The sequence below is a fragment of the Schistocerca cancellata genome, chromosome 5, assembly GCF_023864275.1.
Source record: "Schistocerca cancellata isolate TAMUIC-IGC-003103 chromosome 5, iqSchCanc2.1, whole genome shotgun sequence".
Taxonomy (NCBI): Eukaryota; Metazoa; Arthropoda; class Insecta; order Orthoptera; family Acrididae; genus Schistocerca; species Schistocerca cancellata.
Genome location: NC_064630.1, coordinates 555,760,130 through 555,775,069, shown reverse-complemented (window position 1 = coordinate 555,775,069; position 14,940 = coordinate 555,760,130). Strand labels below are relative to the sequence as shown.

The following is a 14,940-nucleotide window of genomic DNA, read 5'->3' as shown; positions in this document are numbered from 1 at the left end:
TGAAAATTTGTGCCGGTCCGGGACTCGAACCCGAAGTTCCCGCTTTTCTACAGCGGTCCCGTTAGCCGCTTCGGTTATCAGAGCACGCTTTGCGTTCGACCCACATGTTTACATTCATCTTCTAAGGCCCTACCTGAACTTCCCAAATCAAAACATTTTTACCTAAACAACGGTAAAACTTTTAGTCCACTTGCTCGTTTCACTAAAACCATCAACATGAATTTTACTATTACGAGTGAATGTCACTTGCCCTAGATTTTTTTTTTTTTTTTTGGTCATCAGTCTACTGACTGGTTTGATGCAGCCCGCCACGAATTCCTTTCCTGTGCTAACCTCTTCATCTCAGAGTAGCACTTGCAACCTACGTCCTCAATTATTTGCTTGACGTATTCCAATCTCTGTCTTCCTCTACAGTTTTTGCCCTCTACAGCTCCCTCTAGTACCATGGAAGTCATTCACTCATGTCTTAGCAGATGTCCTATCATCCCGTCCCTTCTCCTTATCAGTGTTTTCCACATATTCCTTTCCTCTCCGGTTCTGCGTAGAACCTCTCATTCCTTACCTTATCAGTCCACCTAATTTTCAACATTCGTCTATAGCACCACATCTCAAATGCTTCGATTCTTTTCTGTTCCGGTTTTCCCACAGTCCATGTTTCACTACCATACAATGCTGTACTCCAAACGTACATCCTCAGAAATTTCTTCCTCAAATTAAGGCCGGTATTTGATATTAGTAGATTTCTCTTGGCCAGAAATGCCTTTTTTGCCATAGCGAGTCTGCTTTTGATGTCCTCCTTGCTCCGTCCGTCATTGGTTATTTTACTGCCTAGGTAGCAGAATTCCTTAACTTCATTGACTTCGTGACCATCAATCCTGATGTTAAGTTTCTCGCTGTTCTCATTTCTACTACTTCTCATTACCTTCGTCTTTCTCCGATTTACTCTCAAACCATATTGTGTACCATTAGACTGTTCATTCCGTTCAGCAGATCATTTAATTCTTCTTCACTTTCACTCAGGATAGCAATGTCATCAGCGAATCGTGTCATTGATATCCTTTCACCTTGTATTTTAATTCCACTCCTGAACCTTTCTTTTATTTCCATCATTGCTTCCTCGATGTACAGATTGAAGAGTAGGGGCGAAAGGCTACAACCTTGTCTTACACCCTTCTTAATACGAGCACTTCGTTCTTGATCGTCCACTCTTATTATTCCCTCTTGGTTGTTGTACATATTGTATATGACCCGTCTCTCCCTATAGCTTACCCCTACTTTTTTCAGAATCTCGAACAGCTTGCACCATTTTATATTGTCGAACGCTTTTTCCGGGTCGACAAATCCTATGCAAGTGTCTTGATTTTTCTTTAGCCTTGCTTCCATTATTAGCCGTAACGTCAGAATTGCCTCTCTCGTCCCTTTACTTTTCCTAAAGCCAAACTGATCGTCACTTAGCGCATTCTCAATTTTCTTTTCCATTCTTCTGTATATTATTCTTGTAAGCAGCTTCGATGCATGATTGTTAAGCTAATTGTGCGATAATTCTCGCACTTGTCAGCTCTTGCCGCCTTCGGAATTGTGTGGATGATGCTTTTCCGAAAGTCAGATGGTATATCGCCAGACTCATATATTCTACACACCAACGTGAATAGTCGTTTTGTTGCCACTTCCCCCAATGGTTTTAGAAATTCTGATGGAATGTTATCTATCCCTTCTCCCTTATTTGTCCGTAAGTCCTCCAAAGCTCTTTTAAATTCCGATTCTAATACTGGATCCCCTATCTCTTCTAAATCGACCCCTGTTTCTTCTTCTATCACATCAGACAAATCTTCACCCTCATAGAGGCTTTCAATGTATTCTTTCCACGTATCTGCTCTCTCCTCTGCATTTAACAGTGGAATTGCCGTTGCACTCTTAATGTTACCACCGTTGCTTTTAATGTCACCAAAGGTTGTTTTGACTTTCCTGTATGCTGAGTCTGTCCTTCCGACAATCTTATCTTTTTCGATGTCTTCACATTTTTCCTGCAGCCATTTCTTCTTAGCTTCCCTGCACTTTCTATTTATTTCATTCCTCAGCGTCTTGTATTTCTGTATTCCTGATTTTCCCGGAACATGTTTGTAGTTCCTCCTTTCACCAATCAACTGAAGTATTTCTTCTGTTACCCATGGTTTCTTCGCAGCTACCTTCTTTGTACCTATGTTTTCCTTCCCAAATTCTGTGATGGCCCTTTTTAGAGATGTCCATTCCTCTTCAACTGTACTGCCTACTGCGCTATTACTTATTGCTGTATCTATAGCGTTAGAGAACTTCAAACGTATCTCGTCATTCCTTAGTACTTCCGTATCCCACTGCTTTGCGTATTGATTCTTCCTGACTAATGTCTTGAACTTCAGCCTACTCTTCATCACCACTATATTGTGATCTGAGTCTATATCTGCTCCTGGGTACGCCTTACAATCCACCATCTGATTTCGGAATCTCTGTCTGACCATGATGTAATCTAATTGAAATCTTCCCGTATCTCCCAGCCTTTTCCAAGTATACCTCCTCCTTGAACAGGGTATTCGCTATTACTAGCTGAAACTTGTTACAGAACTCAATTAGTCTTTCTCCTCTTTCATTCCTTGTCCCAAGCCCATATTCTCCTGTAACCTTTTCTTCTACTCCTTCCCCTACAACTGCATTCCAGTCGCCCATGACTATTAGATTTTCGTCCCCCTTTACATACTGCATTACCCTTTCAATATCCTCATACACTTTCTCTATCTGTTCATCTTCAGTTTGCGACGTCGGCATGTATACCTGTACTATCGTTGTCGGTCTTGGTCTGCTGTCGATTCTGATTAGAACAACCCGGTCACTGAACTGTTCACAGTAACACACCCTCTGCCCTACCTTCCTATTCATAATGAATCCTACACCTGTTATACCATTTTCTGCTGCTGTTGATATTACCCGATACTCATCTGACCAGAAATCCTTGTCTTCCTTCCACTTAACTTCACTGACCCCTACTATATCTAGATTGAGCCTTTGCATTTCCCTTTTCAGATTTTCTAGTTTCCCTACCACGTTCAAGCTTCTGACATTCCACGCCCCGACTCGTAGAACGTTATCCTTTCGTTAATTATTCAATATTTTTCTCATGGTAACCTCCCCCTTGGCAGTCCCCTCCCGGAGATCCGAATGGGGGACTATTCCGGAATCTTTTGCCAATGGAGAGATCATCATGACACTTCTTCAAATACAGGCCACATGTCCTGTGGATACACGTTACGTGTCTTTAATGCAGTGGTTTCCATTACCTTCTGCATCCTCATGTCGTTGATCATTGCTGATTCTTCCGCCTTTAGGGGCAATTTCCCACCCCTAGGACAAGAGAGTGCCCTGAACCTCTATCCGCTCCTCTGCCCTCTTTGACAAGGCCGTTGGCAGAATGAGGCTGACTTCTTATGCCGGAAGTCTTCGGCTGCCAATGCTGATTATTTATCAAAATTTTAGGCAGTGGCGGGGATCGAACCCGGGACCGAAGACGTATTGAATATGAATCAAAGACGCTACCCATAGACCACGGGTACGCTAGATCTACAGTAAAGTAAAGTTTTAATGTTGAACGGCATTACCTTTTTAGTAACGGATTAACGATAAGCGAAGTTAACTTTGTGACTAACGTTGCGGTACACAGATATGATACAGCACCGCATCACCCCTAGCCTAGGGGATAAATACCTGCTGGAATGTACGACGTTAATGCAGGATGGCAGCAGACCGTATTACTCGTTTCGGACCTCTTGATAAGTATGGAGGTGTGATTAGATATGTCAATCACATCGCGATTACGGGCAGCATGGGGTTCACACCTGAGCCTCAGGACGTGCGCTAGCAGCGCATGTCGGTTGTTTCAAGCGTCAACCTCGCATCTCAATATCTCGGGATGTAATGGGAATATTGCGATGCAATCAACGCTATTGTGTATGTGCTTTGTCATGCTATGGATTGCTGAAGAAAAAATATAGGAGGTCCATTTAAAAAAAAAAAAAAGTTTGTGTTAAAAAACACATATGCTTTCATTTTAGAATGTTTCCAAATATGCACATTCATGGGCCCTAGCTCTACATTGATACCAGTGAAAGTCGTTTTCCAATAGCTGTTATTATTTCAGAGATATTTTGGGTGGACAAGATAGCTGGGACACCCTGTATATATTACTCTGAGTCTAGTTTACGGTTCGTCTATTGGCGCCGAAAGACCTCTACCCCACCAACCACTCCGATAGGTTCAATTGTGTAACACAAACAATAGTCCATCTACGATAAAATATGAATTTGTATTCCGAAAGCCATCATATCACTTGCACGAAGGACACAAAGTGTAACAAAATCTTTACCTCAGACATCCGTTCTCGTTGCACTCGAGCTTGGTACCCGGCAATATTATTGACACACGTATGTACACGCCCGAAATATCTAACTTTATCCTCGTGGACATTACGTTTCGGAGGAAGTAACAACTTTCTGAATTCGACTGGAACGTACAATCACACTAATCCGAGGGTCGTGGGGTCTAGTTCCTAAGCGTCAACTTTCTTCTGTTTTCAGGTTTTTCGTTCCTTACACTGCAAATAAACCAAAAGAATGCTGAGTGTTTTGTATTTATTAATGTTTGCATAAAAGGCATGGGAAACAAAGACAAAGAAAAATTTTGGATTGCAAATAAACTTGCAGGAGGGGACTATAAGGCGTACATGAGAACTTCGTATGTAAAATTAAACACTTTTATCATGTTACAGTTAATTTTTATATGCCCTGGGTGATATTCATCGTAAAAACAGGAGAAGTAGTAATTTTCTCGGGTTCTTGCACACGTTATAAAGGCAGCATTTTAAAAATTACATGGTTGTCTTAATGTTTCTATAGGAAAATAGAATTGGTTTACATTCATAAAAGACTTTCTCTCATAGCATTGTTTAGTAGGAAACCAAGGGTAACGTATCATAGGAAATTGGAAATTTGTGGTAAGATCTTATGGGACCAAACTGTAGAGGTCATCGGTCGCTAAGCCTACACACTATTACATCTAACTTATACTAACTTACGCTAAGGACAACACACACACCCATGTCCGAGGGAGGACTCGAACCTCCGACGGGGGAAGCCGCACGGACCGTGACAAGGCTCCCAAGACCGCGCGGCTATCCCGCGCGGCCAACGTATCATTTCGACAAATATTGGCGAGATAAGCTGATGATGTACAGTGGAATGTATTTTGTTGCAGTCTTCTCGGAATGTGATTTGTTTTTCTCTCTCGAAAAGATGCGTTTTGAAGCTTATTGGTTAAATTCTTTTCCTAACTGTAAAAACAGATATCGGAGGCTTCTATTAGCAGCAGTGGACTGCTCAAAGATCAAAAGAAACTAGTAGGATACGAAATCCTGTATTCCTTAATTACAATCCATTCTTCGAAAGTTATTTACAGTGCCCTGGTGGACATTGTCTGCCGGCCGCGGTGGTCTAGCGGTTCTAGGCGCTCAGTCAGGAACCGCGCGACTGCTACGGTCGCAGGATCGAATCCTGCCTTGGGCATGGATGTGTGTGATGTCCTTAGGTTAGTTAGGTTTAAGTAGTTATAAGTTCTAGGGGACTGATGACCACAGATGTTTAGTCCCATAGTGCTCAGAGCCATTTGAACCATTTTTTGGACATTGTCAGTCTTTTCTCAGAAATTTAACAGCATTCCCAAATTTTGCTTTGCCCTTTCTTTTCATACCTTTTGTAAAAACATATCAATAAACAAAATATATTAAGCATTATTTTGTTTTTTTTTCAGTGCAATTAACGAAAAAATTTAAAGTATAACATTGTTTCGCATAGGGACTCGAGCCAACGACCCCCGTATTACCGTTCTGTACTCCTTCCGTTGTGTCAGCCCCTGCCTGGAAACAACGCTAACATAAATGATTGATGCCTTGCCCTACCCTCACCAAAAATGCTACTTCCTTTCTAGACCCTTCGAACCCTTCGCATCTGGAACTCGACCTTCTGTCACTTTCGTTTCTGGCCAAGCCCTGCATGTAGCTGAAATTTGGACGAAATCGGCGATGGAGAGTAGGCGCAGTCCCTTTCTTAGTAAGATCCCCAGACCGACGAACAATTGTCAAAAACTGGACAAGATATTCGTAAGTGACGTCTTTGGTAGAAAAATTACACATGCTTAGGATTCCTTCGATATCTCTGATTGGCGTGTCTTCCCCACCGCTAGATTTTCTTGTTCGTTCACAAAAAATCAGACCAGACAAATACTTAACGGATGAGACTGGTTACCGCTTGTGTACTCAAATGACATCGAATCTGTGAATTTAGACGCATTACATTTCATTTCTTTGTTTTGGGTCAACCGCCACTATTTCCATTAGAGCTGCAGTCCGCAACTGTATCCAAACGACTTTATCTCAATGTATACTACTGCGTCATATGAGAACAGCACATCCAGGAACAGACATCTGCTTAGCCACGAATAGGCTTACCCGCCCTATAATAGAGGACCACAAGTACCTCACCCTGTCGTACAATGAAGGCTAGGCGGCGATCTTCAATGATTTGAGCAGCATGATAACGAACTCACCTTGACGTTTTAGCTGTTAATTCGGCTGATTTTTACCCGATGAGAAACATATGGGTTGTTACCGCGCTCCATTCCCGTGATCACCATCGGCCTTGACCTCAGGTGCCACGTACTCCGGAAACCCATCAAAGACTTGTCGAATCCTTGACAAGCAGAATTTCCACTGTATTGGGTTCCAAAGGTGAAGTCTTCCAATGACCTTCAAACTCGCACTTCCATGTCTTAGGGAGTGGAAATGTCTGCTGGCGTGATCTCATCGTATCATGTCAGCAGACAGTTCCTCTGGCTTGTGCAAAATCTCACTGTCAGCGAATAGTTCCTCTGCCTCGTTCAAGATCTCACTGCATTATTTCTGTTCTTTCCTTTGCGTCTAACAATTGGAGTCTCAACAATGACGACTTATTTTGCATTTTATTTACGCTGCAGACGCCTTTCTTTTTAAATTTTTTTACGTTTTTACTACAGACATTTCACTATAGCTTCCTTGAACTTCCTACTGATTTTATTTCTACGTGACTTCTATTGCTGGATTCTCTTCTTTCTGTTCCTGATCCTTTCTGTATTTCCTTCTTTCGTCGATCAGTCGGAATATTTCTTGTGTTGCTCAGTTTTCTCGAATTACCGTCTCATTTTTATCTCTCCAACTATTGAGATGCGCTTTCCTTGTCAACTAAGTAACTTACTGTGGCATTCATTATCTCCATATCTACAGCCCAGGAACTCCAAACGCACGTAACCATTCCTCAGTGCTATAGTATCTCACTTATTTGGACACTGATGCTTCTTGATGATTCTCTTAAACTTCAACCAAATCTTCATTAGTAAATTGTGATCTGAGTCTGTATCTCTTCCTGGGTATGTCTTAAAATCCAGTATCCTATTTCAATACTTGTCTACCCATGATGAATGCAGTTGGTGCCCTTCTGTATACCCAGACTGTTCTCACAGTGGGCGTAAATAGGGACTGGTGTAAAAAAAAGTTGCTGTGATAAATGCGAGATGATGCTCCTGAGCCGTAACAATTTCAATGAACACAAGTTTGTGTTCACCATCAGTTCCTGCATAAGCTTTACTGAGTTGTGCTATTGATTTCCGTCCATATGGGCCATATTCTGTCACTGGACAACAAGTCATTATTATAGGATTTTGATTTCTCGGCTGTCAAACAAAGTTTCCTTAAAAATGACATAAACAGCCAAACGTGAGTATTTTCGTTGCACAGCACTTAAACTCTTTTGACAACTGGACACATCTGTACTCTAACTGGGAACGTGACGTATACTCTTCTTAAAAGACCTGGCCAAGTTACTCTTATTACATTAAAGCGCAACCAAGCGAAAATTCCGGTGCCTTTTCAGCAGCAGTACAAACGTGACCAGTTACCAGAGGTGTGTTACTGACGCGTAACATAAATACAAAGCTTCAGATATGACGTTATGATTACCTTGATCACATGTAGGTGTGCTGGATTACTAGCAATATGTACCATGTATTTATCTCAGACACATGCGCCGCTTCTTGATGTTGTTGCCATGAGAAGAAAGTTATGCTTTTTAACGTTTTACTTTTTTTTCGTTATGAGATAATGTAATCTTAGGCGTATATTGGAATTTGTACATTTATTGCAATAACTACTGCAAAGGTAATCTCATTTTTGATTTCAAATTCACAGTCCGATAATATGGCACATAAACAAACGTGCGGTTTATCGCACAGCATGATTTCACAACCTGTACACTGATGGTATGTCAAAAAGAAATGCAAAATCGTTAATTTACGATTGCAGCTACAGCAGTGTAATATTTTTGTAATGCTTGCGGATCTGAAGATGGAAGCTTAACCCTGCCGAAATTAGTAATCCACTGCGATCAAGACAATAAAAACTTCATATCTGAAGCTTCCTATGTACTATATAGATGGTAGCCCTCCAGGTGACAATGTCAGGTATCTATAAATACTCATGTTCGGCCATTTAAGCCATTATTAAGGAAAGTATTTTCATACATCAGAAACCAAATTGCTGTAACGAATTATTGGCCAGTGCTAGAAAGTAGCCCACATAAGCGGAAACTACTAGTATCACATTTTAATAAGGTTTATGCAGCAGCTGATGCTGTACATAAATAAAGCTTACACTGAAAACATACTGCCTCTCTCTCTCTCTCTCTCTCTCTCTCTCTCCCTGTGTGTGTGTGTGTGTGTGTGTGTGTGTGTGTGTGTGTGTGTGTGTGTGTGTGTATGTATGTATGTGTGTATCTATCTCTTGCACAGTCACACACGTTAAATCTAAACCCACCATGTTGGTGACGATCTGTGACTGGCGCAGCTTCTCTTCCGTAGTGAGCGCGCCAATGACGCTCTTCATCTGCCTCCGGACGGCGTTCTTCGACGCCTTGAGAGTGGCTGTCATCTGCAAAGCAAATAATTCGTAATTTACAGTCGACAACATTTTATCGTTCCTCTTTGCAAATTGCGGTAGAAACTGAATATGAAATTTAAATATAAGACAGCGTAAATTATTTAGGTCTACACTGATGATCCACACACACTTACGCGAATGCATTGAAGAGGACCTGGAGCACATACTCTGTTCAGAATGAACTTTACCACAGAGAATTTTGCATTTTTACAAATAGTTACGGCCGTATGTTGACGGGGACAGCACCCCGGCAACTGCCTGAAACTGCGCGACCGCCCACATTGTTGGATTTTCTTTAATATTGGGGGGATTTTGTTGTTACTATTTGCACTTATGATTTTTTCTGACATTAACCAAATACTTTGTATCATTGTATTTTTAAGTTTTTATGGAGGTGGCGAGTGGCCCCAACTCATCACGACATTAACAGAATATTTGTGGCCAAGGCAAATATAAAATAAAGTTATACAGGAAATCTCAGGAGGAACAGTAAATATTTTGGGAGGTGGAAGTATATATTAACTCGAATAAAAGATTCGCTATAATATGTGTTCAATTTTTATTGTGTATAGAGACACAGCCTATTACAGAGATAAATATTTATCGATTGTCATTTTAGTTTGAAGTCCACATTGTGAATTTGAGTTTGAATTTACATTTATTCAATTTTTTAAATGTGACTGTGGTCTTTTGGACTACTAGACTGTTTCATTTAAACATCTTCTTAGAGGGCTATGTTGTCTAGACTATTTAAAACGAGCTTTCCGCATTGGCTACAAGAATGAGTACGTTCTTCCAACAAGACGGGGCCCCGCATATTCTACTCGTCAAGTTTCACATCATCGAAACCTAACGTTGCCGGGGCCTTACCCTTTCAATATTGCCCGTGGGCATGACTAAAAGGCAATATTTACAAACAAAAATTAAACACAAGAGACGAATTGATCGTTCTGATTATGAAAAGTGGTGCCTTCATAAAAGAAAGACAAAAACGACATTGGAGGAGCTATAAACTGTGTTGTTATGAGAATTCCAAAGAGCACTGAATTCGGAGGTGAAATTTATGAAATCAGCTGTGAGATTAATTATTTGCATCTGCTTAGCATCTTCCGTGAGTATTTGTTTGGGATGCATTCTAACTGTTGTATCTCTGTAGCCAGTAATAATTGAACGCGTGTTATATGGATTGTTTTATTCGAATTAGTCTCCTCAAATATTTACTGTGCCTCCTGGGACACTCTGTACAAATGCAGCTATGATCACGGCATCTTTCGTTGCTTTCACACAATACGTGTTTTCAATTTCTACTCTGTCAGCGGTAGCAAAAATACTATTACATTTTGCACTATGATGTATATTTCCCCTAACCATATGATGAATTGTTAGAGAAAATGCACTGACGGAAAACAAAATCGAAATGGGACGTTGAACCCTCAAGTATATACAGTCTGCAGAACAGTCTGTTAGTGATTACTATTTCCTTCACAAAACACTGAAGTTGTAAAGTAACTGCCCGTTCGGACTTCTGAGTGGGCAATCCTGGGTGGGGATTTAGCAAGAGGAGGACGGAATATGAGTTGGATCGTGAAATATTACAGTCTGAATGCTGTAGGTGAACTGAAAAGAGAAATTACCATGTTAAAATTATGCTTGCAAAGTGGTAGTTAATTGAAGACGTTGTGAACCACACTCCAGCGGAGGTGACAGAAGCCATTGGATAGCGATATGTGGTATGCAAATAGGATAGCTAATTCGCAGGATAAAATTAAAACCATATGGTCAGTTGTGAAGGAAGTTTCTCGTCAGCAGCACCAGTTCGACGATATAAAATAAGTTCGCAGCAAAAATATTTATGTTACTGATAAATCAGATATATGTACAGTACCTAACAACCATTTTCTGAGCATTGCTGCGGAATTAAATAAAAATTTAGTTTCTACAGGGAATCATATAACTTTCTTGGCAAATGCCTTTCCGAGATTGAGTTTGAAATACTCCTCTGTGATACAGACAAGAGGGAAGAGCGAGACTGAGTCAATAATTAAATCATTTAAGACTAAGGACTCTCATGGTTATGATGGAGTGTCTAGCAGAATATAAAGTACTGTGCTCCACATGCTAGCCCTGTATTTAGCCATATTTTTAATTTTTCCTTTAGGAATGGTGGGTTTCCAGAACGATTAAAGTACTCAGTAGTAAAGCCGCTTTATACAAAGGGAGAAAGGAATAATGTAGATAATTTTAGACCTATTTCTGTGCCATCAGTGTTTGCAAAAGTTATTGAAAAAGCTGTGTATGTAAGAACAATGAGGTGGTGTGTTTTTGGCGCCAGTTTCCATCGATCGTCATTTTGATCTTTGAGTCGACTTATTTGATTATTTGTCTTATGCTCATCTTCGGCGACGCGGATTTAACGGCAGCGCGTGCGATCTGCTGGGGAGGTGTGTCAGGATCGGCGGTGAGCGAGAGTCACGTGGGACTGTGTACGTAGGCAGGGCGGCGAGAGGACGAGTCGAGCAACGAAGGAGCGGGGCCAGCGGCTACGGCGTGTTGAGTCGTGAGGGCAGATCCACTGCCCATGGTGACTTGGTTTTCCTAGAGGTCGGAAGGACAAGCTCCTTCGAGTTTGTTATAAGCTACTCCAGCCGACTGAATTGGAGTCGCCGAGTTGCTTGGGTGGGTTGCGTGCGGCTTAATTGAATATGCCAGTGTACTAAAAATCCTTTGAAACTGTTTTAGTTGTTTATCACTTACCTCAGTGTCGTGACTGACTATCTTGACGGTGGTTGAGGAAGTGTGGCTACGCCCAACCAACCGACACGAGGCATGGTTAAAGACGTAGCTAGAAGTGCAACGAGTAGTGAGTAAGTCCGGCTCTGGCGTTTCAAGACACGCCGAGATACGTCTTCTACTCTACCTTGTAGTTCATTTGGCAGTTTGGCGTGTGAATGTGCGCCGAGATAATTCTTGTCACCTTAACTTCAGGGCATGATTTTTAGCGAACTTTTAAGGGCTGGCACTCGCCAAGTAACTCACGGATGCTAATTTGTTTTTATTCAGTTGTATTGATCACCTGTTCTCTAGATAAGATTGTGTAGTTTATGTCTCAGAATACTGTCTACCGTTGATGTGTGTTGTGTTACAGATAATTGGCAGCGGTCGACGTGAGCATACTGGGTGCAGAGCACCACGGGGGGAGAGAGATATTTAAGGCCCTGTCCTCTCCTTTACATCTTGGGTTATGTTGTCACTGCTGCGTGATTCCATCTTTCCGGTGGGGTATTATAGCATCCGAAGTTCAATTGCAGTGCAAAGTTGAGTTCATTTCTATGTCATTTCCTGTCTTGTGGCTCTCTCGTATTGATTTGAATCCTTGGTCTGCTCGCGTCTATCGCTAATTCACACGCAATATTGAAGCAACCTCATTTTAAGGGTATTATCATATGGTCATGTTCTAGTTGTAATCATTCTAAGAATATTGTTGATTAATCAACTGAGTAAGTAAATTTGAAGACTCGTTTGGTCAAAATTAAAGCACCTCCTTAATTGTTTTAGTCATTTGTATATAGTTTTGTTTCGGAAAGTTGGCTAGCCAAACCTTAAAAGATATGTCTTCTTGCCCTTCTTAATATACACTCCTGGAAATTGAAATAAGAACACCGTGAATTCATTGTCCCAGGAAGGGGAAACTTTATTGACACATTCCTGGGGTCGGATACATCACATGATCACACTGACAGAACCACAGGCACATAGACACAGGCAACAGAGCATGCACAATGTCGGCACTAGTACAGTGTATATCCACCTTTCGCAGCAATGCAGGCTGCTATTCTCCCATGGAGACGATCGTAGAGATGCTGGGTGTAGTCCTGTGGAACGGCTTGCCATGCCATTTCCACCTGGCGCCTCAGTTGGACCAGCGTTCGTGCTGGACGTGCAGACCGCGTGAGACGACGCTTCATCCAGTCCCAAACATGCTCAATGGGGGACAGATCCGGAGATCTTGCTGGCCAGGGTAGTTGACTTACACCTTCTAGAGCACGTTGGGTGGCACGGGATACATGCGGACGTGCTTTGTCCTGTTGGAACAGCAGGTTCCCTTGCCGGTCTAGGAATGGTAGAACGATGGGTTCGATGACGGTTTGGATGTACCGTGCACTATTCAGTGTCCCCTCGACGATCACCAGTGGTGTACGACCAGTGTAGGAGATCGCTCCCCACACCATGATGCCGGGTGTTGGCCCTGTGTGCCTCGATCGTATGCAGTCCTGATTGTGGCGCTCACCTGCACGGCGCCAAACACGCATACGACCATCATTGGCACCAAGGCAGAAGCGACTCTCATCGCTGAAGACGACACGTCTCCATTCGTCCCTCCATTCACGCCTGTCGCGACACCACTGGAGGCGGGCTGCACGATGTTGGGGCGTGAGCGGAAGACGGCCTAACGGTGTGCGGGACCGTAGCCCAGCTTCATGGAGACGGTTGCAAATGGTCCTCGCCGATACCCCAGGAGCAACAGTGTCCCTAATTTGCTGGGAAGTGGCGGTGCGGTCCCCTACGGCACTGCGTAGGATCCTACGGTCTTGGCGTGCATCCGTGCGTCGCTGCGGTCCGGTCCCAGGTCGACGGGCACGTGCACCTTCCGCCGACCACTGGCGACAACATCGATGTACTGTGGAGACCTCACGCCCCACGTGTTGAGCAATTCGGCGGTACGTCCACCCGGCCTCCCGCATGCCCACTATACGCCCTCGCTCAAAGTCCGTCAACTGCACATACGGTTCACGTTCACGCTGTCGCGGCATGCTACCAGTGTTAAAGACTGCGATGGAGCTCCGTATGCCACGGCAAACTGGCTGACACTGACGGCGGCGGTGCACAAATGCTGCGCAGCTAGCGCCATTCGACGGCCAACACCGCGGTTCCTGGTGTGTCCGCTGTGCCGTGCGTGTGATCATTGCTTGTACAGCCCTCTCGCAGTGTCCGGAGCAAGTATGGTGGGTCTCACACACCGGTGTCAATGTGTTCTTTTTTCCATTTCCAGGAGTGTATTTACCTAGTCACATTCAAATTTCAAGTTTTATGGGCCTCGTTCCGGTTAAAGAAATTTATTTGTTATTTGTCCAAGTGATCTAGCCTTGTAAGGCAGTTTCCTGTATTATTGTGATTATGATTTTATAATGCTTTTGATTGTAATAAAATATGTAGCAACTACAACGGATTGCTATTGTGATTTTGGTGTGTCACTACCATTATACATTTCAGATAATTGATCATTTTATGTCACACGATTTGCTGTGATATGTGCAGTTCGGCTTTAGAAGTCTTTTCTCTGTGAGGTACTGGGTAGGTTAAACAAAAGGTAAAGGATGTTTGTTGTGTGCAACATTAGCTCGGTTTCAAATAGTGCAGTTCATGACAATAAGTTCATGGTTTGTAGAAAACAGTCAGTCTCAGTTTTTACAGTTTCTAACACACAATCAAAAAAAAAAAACCCCGAAGCTTTAATTTCACAGAACGGGCATATGGTCGGTGAAACTGAACAGTTCAGATTTCTAGGTATTCAGATTGATAGTAAACTGTCGTGGAAAGCCCACATTCAGGTTCATGTTCAAGGGCTTGACCTGCCATTTTCACTATTCGAGCGGTACCTGCAGTAGGTGATCGTTGAACACGAAAATTAGTTTACTTTGCTTATTTTCATTCGTTTATGTCGTATGGTATTATATTTTGGAGTAACTCTTCCCATGCTAAGCGGAGAAACGGGCGGTTCAGACAATAAGTGATGAATATTAGCTTATTCCCAAGGGTAAGCAGCTTTCACCCGGTTAATACTCGGCAGAAATCAAACCTGCATTTGGATCGGACTTCCTTAACTCTTGTGCAGAAAA

The 14,940-nt window shown here is 42.5% G+C and overlaps 1 protein-coding gene across 1 annotated transcript in view; it reads right to left on the bottom strand.

Annotated features, from left to right (window-relative positions):
• LOC126187597 (5-formyltetrahydrofolate cyclo-ligase-like) overlaps positions 1–14,940 on the bottom strand; it is an 89,689-nt gene that overhangs the window by 57,351 nt on the left and 17,398 nt on the right. Inside the window, exon 2 of the mRNA XM_049928784.1 lies at positions 8,921–9,034. Within this exon, the coding sequence (XP_049784741.1) occupies positions 8,921–9,034 (114 nt within the window). The remainder of the gene's footprint in view (positions 1–8,920; positions 9,035–14,940) is intronic.